The 20,399-nt window shown below is 34.8% G+C and overlaps 1 protein-coding gene across 1 annotated transcript in view; it reads right to left on the bottom strand.

Annotated features, from left to right (window-relative positions):
- LOC145671500 (uncharacterized) overlaps positions 1-19,607 on the bottom strand; it is a 136,225-nt gene extending 116,618 nt beyond the window's left edge. The window contains exons 1-2 of the mRNA XM_081740689.1: positions 19,591-19,607; positions 13,916-14,118 (exon numbers count right to left, since the gene is read on the bottom strand). Coding sequence (XP_081596815.1) covers positions 13,916-14,118; positions 19,591-19,607 — 220 coding nt within the window. The remainder of the gene's footprint in view (positions 1-13,915; positions 14,119-19,590) is intronic.
- Positions 19,608-20,399: the final 792 nt, after the last annotated feature.

Below are 20,399 nucleotides of genomic sequence, written 5' to 3'. Positions count from 1 at the left end.
AACGCTACGGAGCCTATTCCTTGTAGCCCAAAAATTCCGGGTGGTAAATGTAAGGGAAAGATGATGACAGAGTTGTACGAAGGGAGATAATGTTCAAACTCTTTTTTTAATGTGCAATTTTATTCTCATCCGTAGATAGTGTTTCCGTAGAAGATACCACCTTCTCTAGGACTATGAGTACTCATTTATTGATGGTATCCTTGAGAGATGGGTATCAGAGCATATTTATTTATTATCAAATTAGTGATTATGTAAATGATGAAGTGGAGTGCAAAGAACAATTCACAATGAGATGTGTTAGTTTAAACAACGGTGCTATCTTCTGTTCTGGTACTACTCAAAGCAAGTGTAGACACTTGGAGCACACTAAGTGAAAACGAATGCACTAATGAGATCATATGCTATTGATGTGTGGATCACGGCAATAAATGGAACTATAAGGATTATGGAAATTTCTGAATTGTTCACGTTCATGAATTGCAAGAAGATGGTCTACTGGGGAATAAGCATAACGTACTAAGGCTGTAGTCTGCTCGAGAAGTTTATAGAGAATTGGATGAACGCCTCTGACGTGGTGGTGAATATAATGAGAACGAAGGTGGTAGATATGTGGAAGTGCCAGTATATCGGTGCGGCGATAGACTTCTTGTGTTGGAGTGCTTGATGGTAGAGAGTATGCTAAGCGTAAAGCATGATGTTCCAGGACTTGTAATTTGTTATAAAACATTAATGGAGCTGGCAACCAGGCGATATTTACATGAGTTATAGCAGGGCCTACATTGACGTTGTAAATATAAGGAACCAGTCTCGAATTTAGGCCCCAGTTGGTTCCTAGTAAACTAAGCAAAAACATTGATTCGAGGTTGGAGAGATGAGCTTTCCAAGTGAGATGTTTTTTAAAGGTGACACGAAGATACTTCATACTATTTTGCAAGGTTAATGGGGAACCTAAGTGTGTGAGATGTAAACATTCATGATTTCGCGTTGAATAATATCTGTTGTTTTTAAGTCCACTTAAATAATTTGAGTTTTTCCTGCATTTTATTTCAGTTTCCATTTCAGTCAACAAGTTGCAGTTTAGCGTTAATAGGATCCACTGAGGAATATAATGCTACCTACGCTATGTCATCAGCAAATTGCAGACAATATAGATGAGGTGGTGGCATATCAGCGACATTATAAGATGTAAAGTAGGGGTGAGAAAACAGAGCCTTGTGACACTCCTGCTCGAAGTACAAAGGAGTGGGATTAAACCCGATTAATTTGGATCAACACTGAACGGTAATTAAGAAAAATGACTATAACTCGGAACGTACAGTATGTTAGCGGTAGACAGGCCCGTAGCCAGCCCAAAAATGTCGGGGGGCCCGATCCAACTATATGATTGTTCATCACTATAATATATTCTTTTGCAAGCCTACTGTAAAAATTATAGGGAGCTAGCAAATATTTAGGGGGCGGCCCCCCTAGACCCCACTGGATACAGGCCTGGCGGTAGAGAGCGTAGCAACTTAAAAACGAGTCCCTGATGCCAGACTGTATCAAATGAGTGCTCAATAGCAAATGAAATTTGTACAGAAGGCAGACATTTATTGAAATGGTTAATGATATAGCTAGATACTTTCGAAAGCTAATCAGCAGTACTAAATAACGGTAGAAATCCGGCTTGTGTACATGACAGAAGTGAATACATTTGCAGATAAGAACGGAGTCGTTTGACCAGAATTTGTTCCAATGTATTAGCGAAGACATTTCTGAGACTGATTAGTCGGTAAGATTTTGGCGAGCGTCCATAATGCAGGAAATAAAGCCTGTAGTAAGAATAGGCGTGTAAAGTAGGACTTGGTCAGCCTGAACAATTATGTTAAGCAAGTAGCGTGTAAGAAAATAAAATATATAATATTATTCATAATATTATACATATGGATGTTTTAAAGAATCTGATCTTCAAACTATCATCTTTTTTATTTCTGAACCATTTTCGTATACCATACTGTATATGACATTTGCGTTATGTTTTAGAAAGCACACGATGTTTTTTTTCTGTCCTTTCAATCACTTTAGTATGTTTTTTGACTTTATAGTGACATGTGGCCATCTAGAAACAACATACATCATAATACGTGCTCTTTATTTTATGCACATGAATCAAACTAGGGTATATTTGAACGTGCATCTTTTCTTTTTGTTAATAGTATATAAAATGTTGTTTATGACAGACATGCAGGTGTTTAACACATTCAAGACGCAGGTGAGCTATTTTTTTCTTCAGTAGATGGAGCCCACCTGACCGACGGGGGCGGGCCTATTTCTGTTACTTTGAATGGCAAACGCATATCCGTAGGCTGGTTTCTACTTCTCAGCTACACTTTGTGATGCCTCTAGTACTTAAAAGCTCCAGAGTGCAGAATGAGAGAGAGTCGTTGAACTTGAGAGACTGTCAGAAGTTTTCAATTCTGCTCCAACAGAAGCAGCTGTGAATGATTTCTCTTGCTGTTTAGTAGCTTGTTTTCATTCATGATGAATGATTTGTGCGAAGGAGAGATACGAAATACACTAGATCAGATGAATCGGGATTCTGGATCTGACATCCACGACTCAGACAATGTCCCGGACTATGTCGACGATAATACTATGGGAGGTAAGTTCTTTTTTGTTTTCATGTACTCTGCAATAGTTGCAACAATAAAGTTTTTGCTTGGGGACAAAAATATGTCTTTGTGATATTGTACAATATACAACAACCGTGTGTTCAAATATAGAGCAAAGCATACTGATCTAGACAATGGCGTATTTAGAAAAAACATATTTAGGGGTTTAATTAGAAATATCATTTTATAGAAATCGCGGATTTTTTGGTATTTTTTAAAGTTTAGAAGTATAGGTACAAGTAAGATTAGCTTCTTTTATCTATTATTTTATTATATCATTTTGTTTCAGATGAAGACCTACAGAAACAATCTAATAGAGGGGGCAGTTCACAAGATGATTTCTCTTTTACAACTAAAGGTGTTGGGGTACGAGCTGGAAGAGACAGGAGGGGAAGGGACACTCGACAGGTGCAGATTCAGGTAAGTTTATGAAACGACGGAAACCTTAATTCTACATGACGTTTTGGTCTAATTATGTGACCAACAATTCACTTGTTTTGCATTTTGAACCACTTTTGTAGCTGTATATATAATCTTTGGTACATTTCTTCCCGGTTTTTGGATTTATATATGATACAAGAAGTAAACAAATAATTAATTAACAAATGAAGTCTGAATAAATGCTTTACATCACAGTTCACTTTTGTCCTTAAAGAAAATAAAAAATAAGTTGCACAATGAGCAATTGATGAGCAAGTAGTTTGTTTGTCTATATTACTTACTCTATTATAAAAATTACTTTAAAAACATAAGTATATTTTTGAGGAATAGATTTATACAGTTAAACAATATCTTAGCTTTATTAATGAGATTATTTTCTCGTGACTATATATTTATCTTAGGCATTTTTGGCATGGAAGACCTATGATTCGATCCCGAAAAGCGCTAATGCAAATCGTATCTCACGTTAAGCTATGGATGTCTCTTATGGAGCCACAGTGCTAAACAGAGACATTAAATGACCAATCTTAACTAACCAACCAACTATTAATCAGGTAAGTGTGAGGTCCCAAATTCAGATCTGGTGATATTCGTGACTAAGGTTTTTAAACGGATGTTATTATTTCAACTGTCGGGATAGTAGCCTTGCGTGCGTTCTTTTTGCATTTCACCTATTACACTTCCAAACTATTCCATGCATAAATCTCGCAAGTCTTAAAGAACAGGTATGCTCCTCTGTCCTTCCTTCTGTCTGTCGACAGATATCAGAACAGAAACGGTAAGAGATATTAAGAAGTTGCTTTCTGTAATTGATTGAACGCCCAAGAATGTGTTTCGTCTCCTCTGTTAACCAGGTATAAAAGTGGATCTGAAAAAGTAGGGTGACGGATGACGTCACACCGTCACCCATACCTATTATTGTCCATCGTAACTTCTTTAGGAAATGCGGGACGCCATAGATATTTTTTGGAAGTGTGGTAACGGCGTCCTCCTACGTTCCCCTCACTTTTACCCCTGCTGTTAACTCTATATTGAAACCGAAAGGGGTTCAAATTAACCATTTTAAGTTTCAACTTGTATGAAAATAGAACAAAACGGCAATATATAGTGACAAGCTGTTTTATGCAATTAATTCAGCGTCTCCAGAATACCTATCATAACCCATGACAGTATAACCAAAACTGAAAGTGTTTCAAGTTTACTACGAGGGCCATCCGGAAAGTGGTACCCGTTTGTGCAATAAAGAAACAGTAGTACATATTAACATATATACACATTTTTATTGGAAAGAGCATACTTTATAATACCTCTCCATATAATCACCAAGCAAATTGAGGCATTTGTCATACCGTTTGACGAGTTTTTGTATCCCAGCGTCATAGTCCTCCGCCACCAGCGCAATGAGATACGTAGTCATTCCTCGTTTAAGTTCTTCATCGCTGTCAAATCTTTTTCCCGCCAGAAAGTCTTTAAGCTTCGTAAAGAGATGGAAATGTTCACAGAGTTCATCAATTGTGACGCGCCGATTGTTCCTCACGCATTCGTCTACGACCTCAGCTGTTCGTCTGTAATGACAGATGGTCTCCCTGAACGCTCCTCGTCGTGTGTACTCCCCCTCCCCAGGTTGAAGTTGCGACACCAGCGCCGAACAGACGACTCGTCCATCACATTGTCTCCATACACCTCCTTTAATTGGCGATGAATTTCACAAGGTCGAACGTTTCGTGCATTAAGAAATTTAATCACGATCCTCACTTCACAACTGGCGGGGTTGCTCAATTCGTTTAATCATTATAAACGAGCACAGACACAACACAGGCACTGCTATCATCACGCAACATCGCACAGAACAGGCAGACAAGCCACTGACGCGGTCCAGCGTTGCCAGACTGACAGCTCGGGATTATTCCAAAACTTGATCGAAATTATGCTAGACTCAGTCAAATTATGCTAGATCCTCATAATTACTAATTCAGGAGTTTTAAAAGAAAAGAGAACGAAGTTGAGATACGATAAAGTAACTTAAAATACGCAGAGCGCAAGAATGCGTGGATAGAACTCAATACATCACACACCAAAGCTTAACTCAACTAAACTAGTGCAGTAGTTGCCAGACTCAATGCCGTATATATCGTATAAATGAATGCAAAATGTTTGTTTACATATTTTGAAAGAAAATTACCTAGCAGCATTAGCGGAGTTGGGAATTGTCTGCTGGGAGGGGGGCAAATTTTTGGTCGGTCTCGGACCTTTCATTTCAGGAATAAAGATGGTCACGAAGTCAGAAATATAGATGGTGAAATTGTCAAAAAGTTGGGGGGAGAATGGCCCCCATAGCTCCGACCATGCCTCGCAGTTAAAGGATTAGAAAACCTGGGTGGAGCCACACAAAAAAAAAAGCCCAAAAAGCGTTTTTAACTTACTTCGGAAAATAAGACTGCCTGTATGGTTTACCGACTATACGAATCGATGGAAGAGGATACATTTCTGCCGTTCTTTTCCTTCCCACGACCAACTTGTTTCTCATCTTCAGGTTTTACGGCTTTTTGATAAACTTGTGAAATTATGCTAGATTTGGGTAGGATGCTAAAAGCAAGATGCTAGATCCTAAAGAAATGCAAATTATGCTAGAACTAGCATCATTATGCTAGATCTGGCAACGCTGACGCGGTCTGACCTTGCCTAGCGGCTCCCCGAGTCGTCAGCGCTTCATGTGGCGCAAACGGGTACCACTTTCCGGATGGCCCTCGTAGTATTTCGGTTTTAATACTGACTTTTGTAGAACTAAAACAGTAAGGTATGTCGTGAAACAATTTTTGCCATCGACTGAGCGTGACAATAAAAGATTCCATTTCAACTGTTAACTCTCTATTCAAACTGAAAGTGGTTCGAATTAATCATTTTCGGATTCCACGTTTATAACCATAGAATAAAAACGGTAATATATACTGACAAGCAGTTTGATGTAATAGATTTAGTATTATCAAAAGAACATATCACCAGCACTCTACAAAAACTGAAATTGGTTGAAATTTGCTAATACATCCAGCTTTAACACTGACTTTCATAGAACCAAAACAGTAAGGCATATTTTGAAAGAATTTTTGCAATCGGTTTAGCATCTAAAGAAATAGATTCCATCTCTCCGTTAATCAGCTAATTAAACCTGGAGTGGTAGTAATAAACTATTTTCGGCTTCAACGTTGATCGTTATAGAATAAGAACGGTAATTGATAGCGACAAATGTTTTCCTGCAATCGATGTAGCGTCTCAAGAGAACATATCGTAACTCGCAAGTCTCTACCAAAACCGGAAGTTATTTAAATTTACTAGTAATTTTAGTTGCAATACCGATTTCCGTACTATAAAAACGGTAAGACATGTCGTGAAGCTGGGGCCGCGGTAGCTAAGCGGTAGAGCGTTCATCTCTGGAGCTTGGGGTCTCGGGTTCGATCCCAGTCCCCGGCAAGTGAAATTTGTGGTGGGCAAACACCGTGTGTGTGGGTTTCCTAGCGGTTCCCCTGTTTCCTCCTACTTTCTTCATCCCACCATTTCATTCATTACTCATCATCACCGTCTCCTTTAGCCTAACCGGCATAGTCGTGGGACGTAAAACTCAAAGATTTCATTTCATTTTATGTTCGTGAAGCTGTTTTCTGCAATCGATCCAGCGTCTCAAGTACAAGTTCCTCTTACGTTAACCGTCTATTCAAACCTGAAGTGGTTCGAACTAACCATTTCTGATTTCAACATTTATCGCCATAGAACAAAAATGGTACAAATATAGCGACAATCAGTTTTCTGCAATCGATTTAGTTTATCAAGAGAACATTTCATCTTAACCCGCAACACTCACAAAGATGGTTTAAATTTACTAGAACTTCCAATTTTAATATGAGTTTTCATAGAGCACAAACGGAATTAGACATCATGAAGCCTTTTTTGTTTTTCTTTTTTTGCAATCGATTCAGCGTCCCCAAAATAGGTTCTATCTCCTTCGTTTCCTCTCTATTCAAACCGAAAATGATTGCATAAAAAATCGATTTCAACTTTGATTGTTATAGAACAAAAACAGTACTAGGTCTGCGTGTTTTTTTAATCGTTCACTGTCTGAAAAAAAACATCATCACTACGCGCAATACTTCAAGGAAATTGGTTAGATGAAATTTACTAGTACTCCCGGTTTCAATATTTATTCCCATGGAACTAAAACAGAAAGACATATCCTAAGCGGATTTTAGTACTCAATTTAGTGCCCTAAGAATACATTCTGCTATATCCGTTAACCCTCTGTTCAAACGGCACCTGATTCAAATTAACGATTTCCATTTTTAACGCATCACCATAGAACAAAAAGAACAATGGATAGCAAATAATGGCTTTTTGATATGAATCAGGTTTTATCTTCGATCTTATTCCTGAATTGCAGCCAACAGTTATAGATGATCTACTTGTTGAATTCGCCACGCTGTGAAACAAAACTCACTTGCTGTTAGTTGTTAACTATTGTAATGTTAAATAGAATTTACATTCTTACCTGACAGTTAGTTAAAAATAATTTAATAAATGTATTTTATTAAACATTATTGACCACTTTGAAACTAAAGCAAATGACTTCACACTTAGATATACTACTTACCATAAGAAGAAATGTAAGTCCAATCAAGAACTTGTATGTGAACCAACGAAAATACCATGATAGAGGGAGAAACGACAGGAGAAGTGAAGATAGAACGAGAGTTCGACAGAAGTATTATCTTCAACGAGCTAAAGGGTGTTGTTTTAGAGGCGGAGAACTTTATGTTGAAATAAAACACAGAAAAATGTTTTAATATCCATGAAATTAGCTTTATTTGATAGTCATTTTTATGGCATTAATGTTTCAATGTAATTTGGGGCATGTGGCCACCGCGGCTGGCGCATGCATGGCGTAATCGGCAAATCCAATTTTCATACACACTTCGTAGTACATCAGGCAGTATTTCAGCAATAACGCGTCGAATGTTGGTTTCCAAGTGCTCAATTGTTTGTGGTTTCTTGGCGTAGACATGCGATTTTACATATCCCCAGAGAAAATAATCTAACGACATCAAATCGCACGAACGAGGTGGCCAGTTAGAAGATCAATTTCGTGAAATTAATCGCTCGTTAAATGTTTCTTTCAGTAACTTTATTGTGTCGCGCGCTGTGTGGCCCGTTGCGCCGTCCTACTGAAAACATTTGTCTGCAACATATATTTTAATTGAGACCCGACAAAGTAAACATGTTTCTGTAGCGCTCACCGTTGACTGTAACGTTCTGACCAGCACTACGGTGCACACCACCAATCGCCTGTTGTGTCGGCACTGTATGACATCTTACGTGATGTATTATCGTTTAGAGTAAACATATTGCAAAAGCGATCCATAGTTTATCGAATTAATAGCTCTGATGGACGGTTATGAGCACAGTAAAATACACGTAATGCCCGACGAGTTTGTCAAATTGAACCATGGTTTTTAAAATAAATTTGCACAATTTGCAAACGTTGCTCGCTGTAAGTCTCTTCATGATGAATTACCAAACCAAACTATTGTCAAACAACGAAGAACTGTAATATCAGCTATCAGAGAAAACAGTGTTAGCACTTTAAAGTTCTCCTCCTCTTAAATAAAAACACCCTTTATATATATATAAATACAGTAAATACAAGATAAAGTAGGAGAGACCGTGCGATAGGTAACTTTGCGTGGGATCAGATTGCAAGCAGAAGAAAGGGCGTTGAGAGTTGTAACGGACAAAGAATTCATAATTTGGTAATTGGGCCGTAAGTTAAAGTCATATGTCGATAGAAAGCTGTTCACGGAGAAATATAGCTATTTCAAGTTTTTTGTGAATGGTGCAAAGTAAGTGTATATATTTTCCAAGTAAGTGTGTATACTACTACCAGCCATTATACAGTTTAATGAATATAGTAGTACAAATTATTTAATATGAACAAACTATTGAAAATAGATTGGAATATAATATTTAATCTTCAGATAAATTATTAATTTCCATTGATTTCATCTTCTCAATCAAGTTATTGTGATCTGGCTGTATAACTACCGGCATGTACAATTATCCATCCTAGTTGGTGTCATTTTTATAATCTCAAGTTCAAGCAACAGGCATGATTCAGAAGAACAAAAAAGATTTAATCAAATTTTGAAATATGAAACGAGTTCTTTGTTTTCCTTTTTAGAAAATCAGGCATATACAAATCCATGTCTCCTTGAATAGCAGTTCTCGAAAGTTCTCTTTTGAGCGCTTCAACAATAGTAATAATATAAATATGTAAGATGAGTTAACTTTGTCCAACGTCCTTAGAAGATGTCTTGGGTTTGTTTAAGAGGCTGGCATTTCAATGCAGTTGAGGTTATTGGAGGATGATGCAGACACTGTAATTTAAGTTGGGTATCAGTTGTCCTGATTTTTAGCTCTTCAACGAACCAGAGAATGAATGTCAGGTGATCCAAATATGTTCTGTTATTTCGATGTATCTTCCACTCTCGTTCAAACTTCTTTCGGTGATGTACCTGTGTCTTGTAAAGTGGATATGAACATTATAAGTGTTGTTAGTCATATGTGTAAACTAATTAGCTAACGTGGAATAGTTAAGATCCTGTTTTAAATGAAAGTTCCTGTTCTATGCAGTCTCGTTGCTGACTAAGGAGACAAATAGAAAACAACCAATAATTATAACCTATAGTAGCTTTCTCCGATAATAATAGACCACTTGTTGAAAAGTCCGTTTTGAGCTTTGAAAATTAGGAAGAGGAAAGGAGAAAAATGAAGTAATGTCAAGAGTAGAGAATACATAATGGGAAAGTCTTAGTATAAATAAAAAGAAATAATGAAAAATTAAGAAATATAATATAAATAATTCACTAAAAAGAAATTTGTTAGGAGTTTATGTGGTCTACCAGGGAAAAAGAAAACACTATACTCAGATCATTTGTATTTCCTGCTATTATTCGTAATGATTTCACATGTATTGTAGTATCTCATTCATGGATAAACTTTAATGAAGCTCAATGTTTCATGATTATTTTCTGACATCTGAAAACTTCATAAGATGTCCATTGAATGCCATTGTATAAGTAACAACATATCTATTAGACATACAATGATTTTGTACAAGTGAACCACATCCCAGTAACATTACATTAATAAGCCGATAATGGGTATTTACTATGTCTATTGCATACCATGGCATCTATAGCTTAATTCATGTTTGATAGTATAACATACGTGTTGGATGCACGTGTGTTACCATTTCTTTCTATTCAGAAGCCGATCTCACATATTATCTTTAAACTTTTTTTTAATTAAATAGTATACCCTCGATTATCCGAGTCCCAGTTAACCTAGACCTTGGATTAACGAAGGCAGCCTAAAGAAATATTACATATTACAGTTGTTGTAAGAGATCTTGCGCATATTGGTCGTAACCGAACCGGCAAGTCCCAAATCTTCTGGCTGAGCCATAATATGAACCGAATTTTTTCATACTTCGTAATTAAATGTTTCACCAATAGCCTTATGATGTAACATAAGTGTTTTATGAAACACCTGCATGGTATATTTTATACTTGATGTTGAGCTTTTTTTTCTCGAAGATCTCGAAAACGACTCAGCAGACATTGCGCATATTTTAAAAATAAAATTTTTCAATAAGATGTTTCATATTGCCGGACCTGAGTACTTGCTATATAGAATGTATAAATGCATCATGATACGATTTAATTTAAGAAAAACAACTGAGAAACTTTACAGCGGTGGCTTCTATTTTTATGCTTTGAAAGAAAAGTTGTAGTAGACGTAATTAATGCATTTCAAGTCGGTAGAATGAAGTAGCTGAATATTAGTAAAAGACTGCCGTAGAGAAGCATTTTCATTGCATTGTTTATATATATATATATATATATATATATATATATATATATATATATATATATATATATATATTGTGTGTGTGTGTGTGTTTCTGTTATACGTTTATGTTCTATGTGCTTTCAGATCTGTGTGTTCCTCATTACTCAAAAAAGCCATTAATTTAATCTAGACTATATATTTCATGCTGCTCTAGGAAAATGAAATGTTTATTTGTTCCTTCTTTCTGCATCCTCTCCCCGTTTCAAGCAACCTCAATCTCTTCATCATTCATTTCACGTTCTGCTTCATTCTTTCCTCCTATTCCCTTGCTGCATTAATTTTTCAAATTGTGAACCCGCTTCTCATGTTATGCTTGTTTCTGAATTATTCTGTAACTCTCATGCTACTAAACTACCACTATTGCTAGCACTGAACGTTGAGCTAAGAAATGAGAGGTAAAACTCGTCACTTCCTCGAAGAACTGCAAATTTTAGCAATGTTCTGTGTTTTTTTATAATAGTGTATTTTATATTTTATCCGAAAGACTATATATTAAGTACTCGTACATAGTGATTCAGATTGTAAGGTTCTAAGAGGTTTTGGATTCTATCTAAAAATAAAAATGAAAGTGATTTTATTCCTAATCGAATCAACGGGAAAACGGCTGAACCGCTTGAAAGTAATTTGGAATATACAGAATAACTCCAATTAAGCAAAATTGGGGGCGCAGTGGCTCAGTGGTAGAGGGTTCACATCCAGTGCGTGGGGTCCTTGGTTCGATCCCAGCTCGCGCCGTGTGGACTTTGTGGTGGACAAACACCGTGCTCGTGGGTTTCCTCGGGGTTCTCTCGTTTCCTCCCACTTTCTTCATGCCACCATTTCACTCATTTCTCATCATCACCGTCTCCTTTAGCCTACCCGGCATAACCGTGGGACGTAAACCTCAAAGATTTCATTTCATTTTTTCCAATTACGCAAACTTCAGTCATTCACTACAGAACGGCATCGCCAAATATGCGGACTTATATGACGAAATAAAACCATTTATTTTGTAATATAATTATAGTAACATATTAAAAAATTAAGATCATTTTTAAATGCTATCCGCATGTATCCGTTTGTAAATATATCATTTCCTTGAAATTAATATTGAAACCAATGTTTAAACAAATGTTTAATTAGAATTCTAGAAATCGATATTTCAACAATTTCCATATTCTATATTTTAATACATGGTATATCAATCGATTTTCATCGATTTTATTATTTCTACATTTATCCTCATTTACTTTCCTGTCATTAATGTTGTCCGCTCTGCGTAGTAGCTAGAATTGCCTTTAGTAATACATTTATGCTCTGAGACACTGATAAGCACGGGCTACTGGTATAGCAATTTAAATATTCACGAGTTTTCCACTCATTAGAATTTCAACATAAACTGATCAAGATACTCATGACATTTTTGCGTCGTAATAGTAGATAGTGATATCAGTACAAACAACGAAATAATAACAGATTTTCTTTCGTTTTTTAGTTCTTTTGAGGTATGTTTTATTTCTCTATTGAATTACAAGACTGACAAACAAGAAATACTATAATTTTTTATATTCTATTATTGAATGACATTTGGACTCATTAACAGTATATAATAAATCGGTGTTCATTGATTGATTCCTCGAAAATTCTTCCCATGCTAGGTTAGGATATAATTAAGTTAATATTAATGAATAATAAGTTAAATTGAATTTGGTGTTTATGATTGTTTCCACGATTTCTTTTTCAACTTCTACGACTTGGATTGAATTTGAATTTCACATCCTACATTACTTCTTGCCTTCCGAATTCTCAGATCTTCGAACCAGATCTTTCCATTTTGTTGAGGCTTTTGTTATAAAAAGTCAAGGGAAAATTCAGTTGCACTTGTATGGGTCATCATTGTCCTTGTTTGTGATAAATAGTCCGAAAGTACAGGCTTGTATTTCGATTGTTCGTTTCAGCAATCCTAACTACGTTCTTCTTTGGCTGTTAGAGCATAAGACGCCACAGAAAAGCAGGTAGAATCGATGAGGCAAAACTTTTATTAAGCAAAACTTGTATAAGAAACAATTTTATTTCACATCATCATATATTTTTTTTATGATTGCCCAAATAATCGAGATTTCTGTATATCTTGATTGAATCCAAAATTCATTATTTCGGATAATTTGGATTTACTGTAGTTATCACGTGAGCTGAGCTGGACTTTTGTCTTGTTTCGTACATTAATTCACATATTCTAATGAGGGGTCAGGGTTTATAAAATGAATGCCACAAATATAGCATCACACAAATCCTCTCAAGGAAGGGAGATAAAAGTCGTGATGTAAACTCCTTTTCGACATGTAAAAAGTAAATGGGCATGTGCCCCAGAATTTTGAAAACTCTTCTTCTAAAGGAGAAACTAAGGGCAATTTCCATATTTTTAGTGTATAATAAAATATACTTTTAGGATATTTCTCAAACCTATTTTGTAAATTCGAAGAACAGGCATTTCAACTAGTTACAGTAATTATTATTATTGTATTGTTACTAATAATAATAAGTTAAAGAAAACCGAGCCGGACCGAATCCCAATATCGTATCATCAGCCAACTATTGGATTCCTGCTCTTCTCCCTAGAAGAAAAGGGGATGAAAAAGGAAAAAGGAACTCGACTGGACTGATAAAATGGAACAAGGCAACCAAACACTCGTAAAAGAGAAAGATAAGGTTAAACGGGGGAAGAAAAGAAATTTGGTTCCAAGAAGTTTTCATCCTACAGAAGTAAGTAGAACCTGTTACATAAAAGAAAGAGAGAAAAAAGAACTTAAACCAAAAAGAAAACAAAGATATATCTTAAAAAAGAAATATATAGCAAAAGTAAAGAAGGGTCCATTTGAACCACTTACCGAGAACACTTTGCGTTGCGGCTGCCTGAGTCCCTTCGTCATCCTCTGTTACCGCCGCTGAGAGATCGATGGCCTCGGACAGAACGGGGGCACTGTCTGTGGGGGCAAGGAGATCCAGCGTCACAAGAAATCGTCTACAGGAAGGAAAAAATAACACCCTTACTGTTGGCAACTCTGAAATGGGCTTTTCTCTTTCTGTTAATCTGTCATTCGTACAGTATTTATTCAATGATATTATTCAGCCCGATTTTATTAGTGATTTTAGTATTCTTATCTTGATGTTTATGTCTCAAAAGTTTACGTACAGATTTAAGACTTGCAAATTTTACATTCTCGAAAATAATGCAAAAGACAAAAGATAATATTGTAATTGTATAACGTAACTAAGTTATAACAGCTTTTTTTAAAGTTTTTTCAAGGGGGAACAACTTTTGTTAAGTCAGAAAGCTCTACTGACCACCCTACACCAGTCGCCTACGAAATCAAGTGTAGATATTTTACTTAATTTTTTCAGCATAATTTCTAACATACCAGTATTATTTATATTTCTAACTATGTAGTACCAATTAAAATTCCTTTAATTATAAATTAGTGTTTACAGAAGAAACACATATCAAAATTCTCAAGAATATTAAATCGTGTATTGTAATACATCGATATAAGCTATTATAAATTATATATTATTTGCTTATTAAATTGAATAATCTATTAATTAAGAGGCCTAATTACTGCGAAACCAAAACATCGCTAATTTTACAGTAATTATGTGATATCTTCAAATAGATAAAAGATAATCAAAATGTGGAACAAGAGTGTCATAGACAATATTATTTTTCATGAGATACCGTTATTACGAGTCACCTAGTTCCTTTCCGTTTGCAGCCATCTAGGAACGCGAAAATAAATTCCGGTTTTCTAAATGGCTGGAAATTGAAAGCAGATAAGTGATCAGTGATAACGGTATCTCATGTAAAATAATATTGTCTAGGGAGCTCTAGTTCCACTTTTCGACTATCATTTATCTATTTGAATGTATCACATAATCGCTGTAAAATTGGGGGAATTTAATTTCGCCGTGATGAGGCTCCTTAAGATTCTCAACTATTCTATAGTGTGAACTATTTAATTCATTTTTGTTGGACGCGGTGGCTCACTGGTGGAACATTCAGCTCTGGTTCATAGGGTCCCTGATTTGGTCCCAGCTCGTGCCAAGTGGATTTTCTGATGTTACAAATACCGTGTGCGCGGGTTTTCTAGAGGTTTTCTCGTTTCTTCCCACTTTATTTATTCCACTATTTCATTCATTCCTCATCACCATCGTCTCCTTTAGAATGCCCAACAATACGTGGGACGTAAAACTGAAAGATTTCATTTGAACTTCTATGTTTATTCACGGGTCACACTTTGAGAAATGCTGGTTTGCGAAACTATAATTTACAACAAACAATATTATTTTTTCTATCTTTTTTTTTAAAAAAATATCCCTAATCGTAATACTCGTTTTGGTCTCTTTAGATTATAAGACTTCGTTAATACTAAAAATGTTACGTTATACCTGGTAATATTAAGTCTTACTCTTTTGTAAAATTTTGAAGAATGTAAAAAATGTATTTTAGAAATTTAATAGAGTAGTTTTTAGATGACAATGTTGAAATATTCTTATATCTGAAAGATATGGCTATGTAAAGATGTACCCCAATCTCTTTAACAAATTTTGTAGCTAGAATCTTCACATTATAACAGCCTTGTTTGCATTAATTAGAAAGCTAAAAAATGTGAAAACAAGGTACTGCTTCGAGTTAATGTCCCTTCCCAGGACGGAGAATATATTAGGCATGGACTAACTATTTAAAGTATGACTTTTAACTCGATGTAGTGTAAGTTGCCAAACTCTTCCATCAAAGCCGAATAATAAGAAACACTTTTCTGAAAGATCTGATTTTTTGAATTAACAACAATCAGAGTCTTATGCTATGTTATATATACTTGTACACATAGCTTGCTCGTATGCTTGTTATGTAATGTTGTATATGTTATGCTTGTACATGTTATATATAGAACGTACGTCATCATCGCATCTTACCATTATTGGCAAGTCACTTGACGCATACTGACAAATTCCCATGCAGCACGATCTTCAGCTAACCTCTTGGTCTCTACGTAGGATTTTTTTTGTATTAAAATTATCCATCAACTGTAGCATCTTCACTCCATCACTCTTCTCTCTTTTTTTTTGCCACTATAATCTCTAAGACTTCCCTCATCTGATAAAGTTTCTTCTCATTGCCCCAACCAGTTCCAATGGCTTAATAGCTTCACCTAACCGAACTAAGTTAAAGAAACAAAATGTACTTTTGAAAAGAACTCAGAAATATATATTACCATTGGCTTTTCATTTAAAAAATAAAACACAGAAGCAGAGCACGAACTGTACACTACATGCACTGACCTGAATGTTATTCATTTTCAGCTAAAGATTTTTCACACGCTTCTAAATATACATTTAAACGTATTAAGTTTCCGGTAAGAATTGTAAATGTGACAAAACACTCCCTTTCGATAATTTTTTTTTAAATTCTTGATTATTGGTTTTGTGCATGTAAGCATTTCGTTTGATATAGTCATGTTGTCTTCTAGTCACATGTTACATCAATTTTCTCTTATGTGCATAAATCAAAGTTATACTTTCGCCTGTTTTAAATATCTATGTCTGTGAGTTCTGGCGTACGACACGTCAGACGTTTCCATGTTATTTACTTTCGTTTTCTGTGGCTAGATTGTTACATATTTGACGCCTATATATATACAAGTAGAGCGTGTTTTCACCATTCATCATCAAACGAGTAAGGAACTATACTCACTCAATCAAGTCTCACAAATGTTTCAAAAAGGAATGTCTCCATCATTTAACTCCAAAGGAGGGTGGATTCAACCTCACTATAGGAATTCTCGTTAATCATTTGATAAGATAATAAAGTTATTATTTCTTTTATGATAGAAACTAAATAATTAAGCACATGTTAGGAACTTAGTAAATATGGGCATCTGGTATTTTTTTTAACTTAAAAGAAACAACTTAGTATGTGTGTGTTTTGTCTGCTAATAATCCCGTCTTCTGGCTCCAGTATTCCAACTGTAATATTATTATCACTTTATTGAGGTGCATGTTGTCTCAGTGATGCATCGCTCTCTCTGATACGAAGGAGGCCCTTATTCGGTTCCTGGCCATGCGAATTTATGATGGATAACATCTCTAAAGGGCGAATTCATGGGACATAAATCTGAAAAATTAATTCAATTTTCATTATCAATGTATCACTTTTGAAACTCCAAAGGTTAAAGTTAATAACAACAGTATTACATTGCAATACTGAGAAATATTGAATGATCCCTTACTTAGACAATATATTTTAACTAAATGCTAAAGGAAAGTCGAGTTTCAATCTGTCCACCTGCTTGAAAATCCAAACTATAATTTTTGTTCAGCGCATGCCCAATAAATATTACATTTGTTAAGTTGTGTGTACAATATTCGACATATTAATGAATTTAACGTAATAACAAAATGTGTCTTTAGTATATCGTTTAAGTTCTTAGAGAAGATCTAAAAGGATAGTCTGTTATTACTCTTTTTCTGTTATAGTAGAGCTAAATCTATTCTATTGAATGATGTAACTTTTATTTGACTCTAGAAATATATGAGAGCACAGAATGAAAGAATGTTTCAGCGTGTGCTTACTTGGCATATCTTTACTACTAATCTAAACATCCTTTTTAATCCATACTATGTAAGAGGATGTCAAGTTTAATATTGGATCCAAACTCAATAAAGATCTTCCGCAGATTTAACATGAACACTTTGAGCAAGTCTCATAAGGTGAAAAACAATGTATGCAGATCGTTCTTGTATTCTGAAGATGAGAAGAATCTGGCTACAAAATTTCCTGAAAGATTATGAAGTACTCTCCGTATTCGGAGAGCAGGTTATATAATTTCTTTTAATTTATAATCATGAAAATACTACTCTTTACATCTTGAAGCAAAGAAAATTTGAACATTTTTTTTTAAAGATAGTAATATAATGTCCAAATTACGCAGACGATCTTTCAAAAGACATTTGTTTACTCTATGAGGGTATACTCTTGAAAAAAATCAGTGTTACCAACTTCAGAAACAGATAAAAGTGCACTAATCCACTACAATATACTTATACATATACATACATACATACATACATACATATATATATATATATATATATATATATATATATATATATATATATATATATATATATATATATATATATATATATATATATATACATAAATAATAACAGCAATCCTGAGGCGAGAACCACCAAATTATATAAAACGACGAAATCATATGGGTCCTCACAGTTCGTATATATTTATGTAGCTACAAGGCTACGAAAAACCATCATAAAACAATCTACACACTGCATCTAGATACTACCGTTTATTATTACACGTAAAATATTAAACAAATACGCTTCTTAAAAATTGTGCATGTAGCTTACACAAGATGGATCCTCAATTATGATATATTTATTTCTCTTTGCTATGACAACTAGAAAGGAAATTATATCGATATATATTTTTCTCTATATTCTTCTTCTTTCTTTCTTGAGCAGCTTGTGCATAATAATTTAAAAGTACTTCTGCCCACAAATACAAATAAAGATATAATAAAGAGTGATGAAATTCAAGTATCGTCATATATATATATATATATATATATATATATATATATATATATATATATATATATGATTAAAAAAACTTTAGTAAGATACTTAATATTGTAATTCCATTTTAAATGTATATACTTGTTTACAATATTTGATATTTTCTTCATTAGTTACGATTTTTTTAGATATCCTAGCCTAGATGCTAGCTATACATTTACTGGGCCACACATTCTTTCAGGGAAAGATTCCCAATGAAGTCTATAGATGCAGGACTACTGGTGTTAGGCTATATGAAGTTAATTTATTGAATACTTCAGATTCAGGGACATTAAGTAAGAGAATTATAATCTACGAGAGACACTATCATTCATTATTATTTAGGTCCTACATATACTACAATATTGTATTTACGTTAACTAATTTTGTTTACTGTTTTAATCGTTTAAAAAGTATTTTAACCGACTTCAATTCAACCTGTTTATATATATGTATATATATAGGGTGGGGCAAATAAAAGCGGCCCGGAGAACAGAGTTCCAGGGTAAAAAGAAACACAGCATAGGAAAGGAAATAGTTCGCTAACCTGCTTATAGCAGATGTTGAAAATGACTACCATGTATCCCTTAAATGACCACATGAATGTAAATGACCACAATTTGGAACGTTTTTTGGAACGCTTTCTGCCTTGTTTAAAACAGGTCCTCTCTGACTCCATTTTCTGTCTGATCGTTGCATTGCACTCTTTGCTCACACTTTGATACCATGAAATTCATGAGCAAACAACTTACCAATTTTCAATAAGGAACCCTCTGCTGAACTGTAAGTACCATCTTCAGCTGTGCACTTCTCAACTCATATATATATATATATATATATATATATATATATATATATGTATGTATGTATGTGTGTGTGTGTGTGTGCGCACAGATTTTGATGTTCTAGCGTTGTTTAGAAGATTTACCTTCCCGATGATTCCATGTAAATTTCTTCAGGATCTTATATAACGTATGATCTTGGGAGCTAGGCTATGACACACCTCAACGAATGCTGGAGGGATACGGCTGTTTCGGTGTAGGACGTTTTGGTGCAGGGCGTTTCGGTGTAGGACGTTTCGGTGTACGGATGTCTCGGTGTAAGGACGTTTAGGTGTGAGGCTGGTTCGGTGTAAAAGTTCCAATGTTTTCACCGAAACGCCCACTCTTCAAATTGAAAATTATTCGTTAAGGAGAAATAAATTCATGAAGTAGAAAATATAAATTAATAAATAAAATAAAAATTAAATGCTGCTGTAATTGAGAGGGGTTACTTATTTATAGTGAGTCCCCTCGCTTCACTCTATGTCAGACCTTCTTATATCCTCAAATGTTATAATTATGAATTGATTGAGAAAACGTTTTATGGTAATGATATATAGTAAAAAAATGTGTGATGCATAAACATTGTGTACACCACACACACCTTATTACGCCAATAACTGTGCACAAATCGCAAAATACTGCACAATCTTTGAAAGGAAATTTTCAAACACAGGTGGTTTTTCTTCCAAATAACCGCTTTTATATCATGCAGACCCAATACGATTAGCAAATCTAGGAGAAGAAAACTAATTATGAATCTGTGTTGGGATCTTAATTATATTATTACGGAGATATAAATTCATGTTATAATTGTAGAGGACAGTGTCAGAAAAAAAGTCTCAAGAAAATTTTTAACTGCCTAAAGAAGACAAGAAGAGGCTGAATCCTACCAGTTGTTCCTGCAGAAATGGTT

This window comes from Thermobia domestica, chromosome 15, assembly GCF_964235325.1.
Source record: "Thermobia domestica chromosome 15, izTheDome1.hap1.1, whole genome shotgun sequence".
Classification (NCBI taxonomy): domain Eukaryota; kingdom Metazoa; phylum Arthropoda; class Insecta; order Zygentoma; family Lepismatidae; genus Thermobia; species Thermobia domestica.
Note: the sequence above shows the minus strand (reverse complement) of the source record. Positions and strands in the feature narration are given on the sequence as shown.